The sequence below is a fragment of the Hevea brasiliensis genome, chromosome 4 (assembly GCF_030052815.1).
Source record: "Hevea brasiliensis isolate MT/VB/25A 57/8 chromosome 4, ASM3005281v1, whole genome shotgun sequence".
In the NCBI taxonomy this organism is placed as follows: domain Eukaryota; kingdom Viridiplantae; phylum Streptophyta; class Magnoliopsida; order Malpighiales; family Euphorbiaceae; genus Hevea; species Hevea brasiliensis.
Window position 1 is genome coordinate 62,609,190 of NC_079496.1, and position 1,671 is coordinate 62,610,860.

A 1,671-nucleotide genomic window follows, 5' to 3' on the forward strand; every position below is an offset into this window, starting at 1 on the left:
AGGGCATATGATCAGTAGAAAAGGGATTGAGGTTGACCCAGATAAGGTGAAGGCAATCCAGGAGATGCCAGCCCCGAGAACAGAAAAGGAGATTAGAAGTTTCTTAGGAAAATTACAGTACATCAGTAGGTTCATAGCTAGGCTCACAACTACCTGTGAACCAATTTTTAAGCTACTAAGAAAGAATCAGCCAGTGGTGTGGAATGAGCAATGTCAAGAGGCATTTGAAAAGATAAAGCAGTACTTGAGCAATCCACCAATTTTGTCACCACCCATCCCTGACATCCCTCTAATCCTCTACCTATCAGTGGAAAACATGGCCCTGGGGGCAATGTTGGCACAAGAAGTAGAGAATCTGGAGAGAGCCATCTATTACATTAGTAAGAAACTCCTTGCTTATGAGGAGAATTATTCACTAATAGAAAAAACCTGTCTGGCTGTAGTATGGGCAACTAAGAAGTTAAGGCACTACTTTTAGACCCATCGAGTTATTGTAGTATCCCGGATGGATCCTTTAAAGTACCTATTTGAAGTATCGACACTAGTTGCAAAATTGGCCAAATGGTTGGTCCTACTGTCTGAATTTGATATTGTGTATGAGACTCGAAAAACCATCAAAGGGCTTGTAGTGGCCGAATTTCTTTATGAAAATCCAGTTAATGAAGAGGAAGAAGTCGAAACAGCCTTCCCGGATGAGAGTCTCAAGCTAGTAGAGGTCCAGCCATGGAAAATGTACTTTGATGGGGCCATGAATAAGAGCGGAGTCGGTATAGGGGTAGTTTTGGAAGCACCGAATGGAGAACAATTGTTAATGTCAAAAAGGCTATGTTTCCCAACCACTAATAATATTGCAGAATATGAGGCTTGCATTTGTGGCCTAGAGGCATTAATAGCTGTTGGGGCTAAAAAAGTGGAGGTGTTTGGAGATTCAATGCTAGTAGTTTCCCATATTAAAGGTGAATGGGAATTGAAAGAAGAAAAGTTGAGGCCATACCTGGAGTATGCTAAGAAACTATTATTTAGCTTTGAGGAAGTGACAATGAAGCACATGCCTAGAGCTCAGAACTAGATGGCTGATGCTCGAGCCACGCTGGCATCCTTATGGGAGAAGGGTGATCAGAAGTTGACCCAGCCAGTTATCCTGATGAGGAGTAGAATCCCATGCTATGAAGGGTTAATAATAGCACATTTAGATATAGAAGATGAGATGAAATGGTATGAGGACATAAGAAGATATTTAGAGGTAAGAGAACACCCATAGTCAGCCAATAGTAGGTATAGAGCTACAATTCGTAGATTAGCCACTCAGTTCACTTTGGCTGGGGGGCAACTCTACAAAAGGTTCTTCGAAGGACTATTGCTCTTGTGTGTGGCAAAAAAGCAGTCTGAGCAGATAATGGAGGAAGTACATGCAGGAGTGTGTGGTCCTCACATGAACGGAAGGGTATTAGCGAGCAAAATTTTAAGATTGGGCTATTACTGGTCTACCATGGATACCGACTGCGCTAAATTTGTGAAAAGATGCCATGAGTGCCAAATCCATGGGAATTTGAATCACCTACCATCCAGTGAACTCTACAGTATGACTTCACCGTGGTCATTCTCAATATGGGGCATAGACATTATTGGGAAGATTTCTCCCACAGCTCCTAATGGCCATAGATTTATCAT

At 42.1% G+C, this 1,671-nt stretch overlaps 1 protein-coding gene across 1 annotated transcript; it reads left to right on the forward strand.

Moving 5' to 3' along the window:
- The first annotated feature begins 505 nt into the window (after window positions 1–505).
- Window positions 506–1,069, forward strand: LOC131179458 (uncharacterized). The gene has a single exon (XM_058146307.1). The coding sequence runs from the start codon at window positions 506–508 to the stop codon at window positions 1,067–1,069; it is 564 nt and encodes a 187-aa protein (XP_058002290.1).
- Window positions 1,070–1,671: the final 602 nt, after the last annotated feature.

Coding starts and splice junctions, on each gene's coding strand:
- LOC131179458 (XM_058146307.1), top strand. CDS start 506: ATGGATCCTTTAAAGTACCTATTTGAAGTATCGACACTAGTTGCAAAA.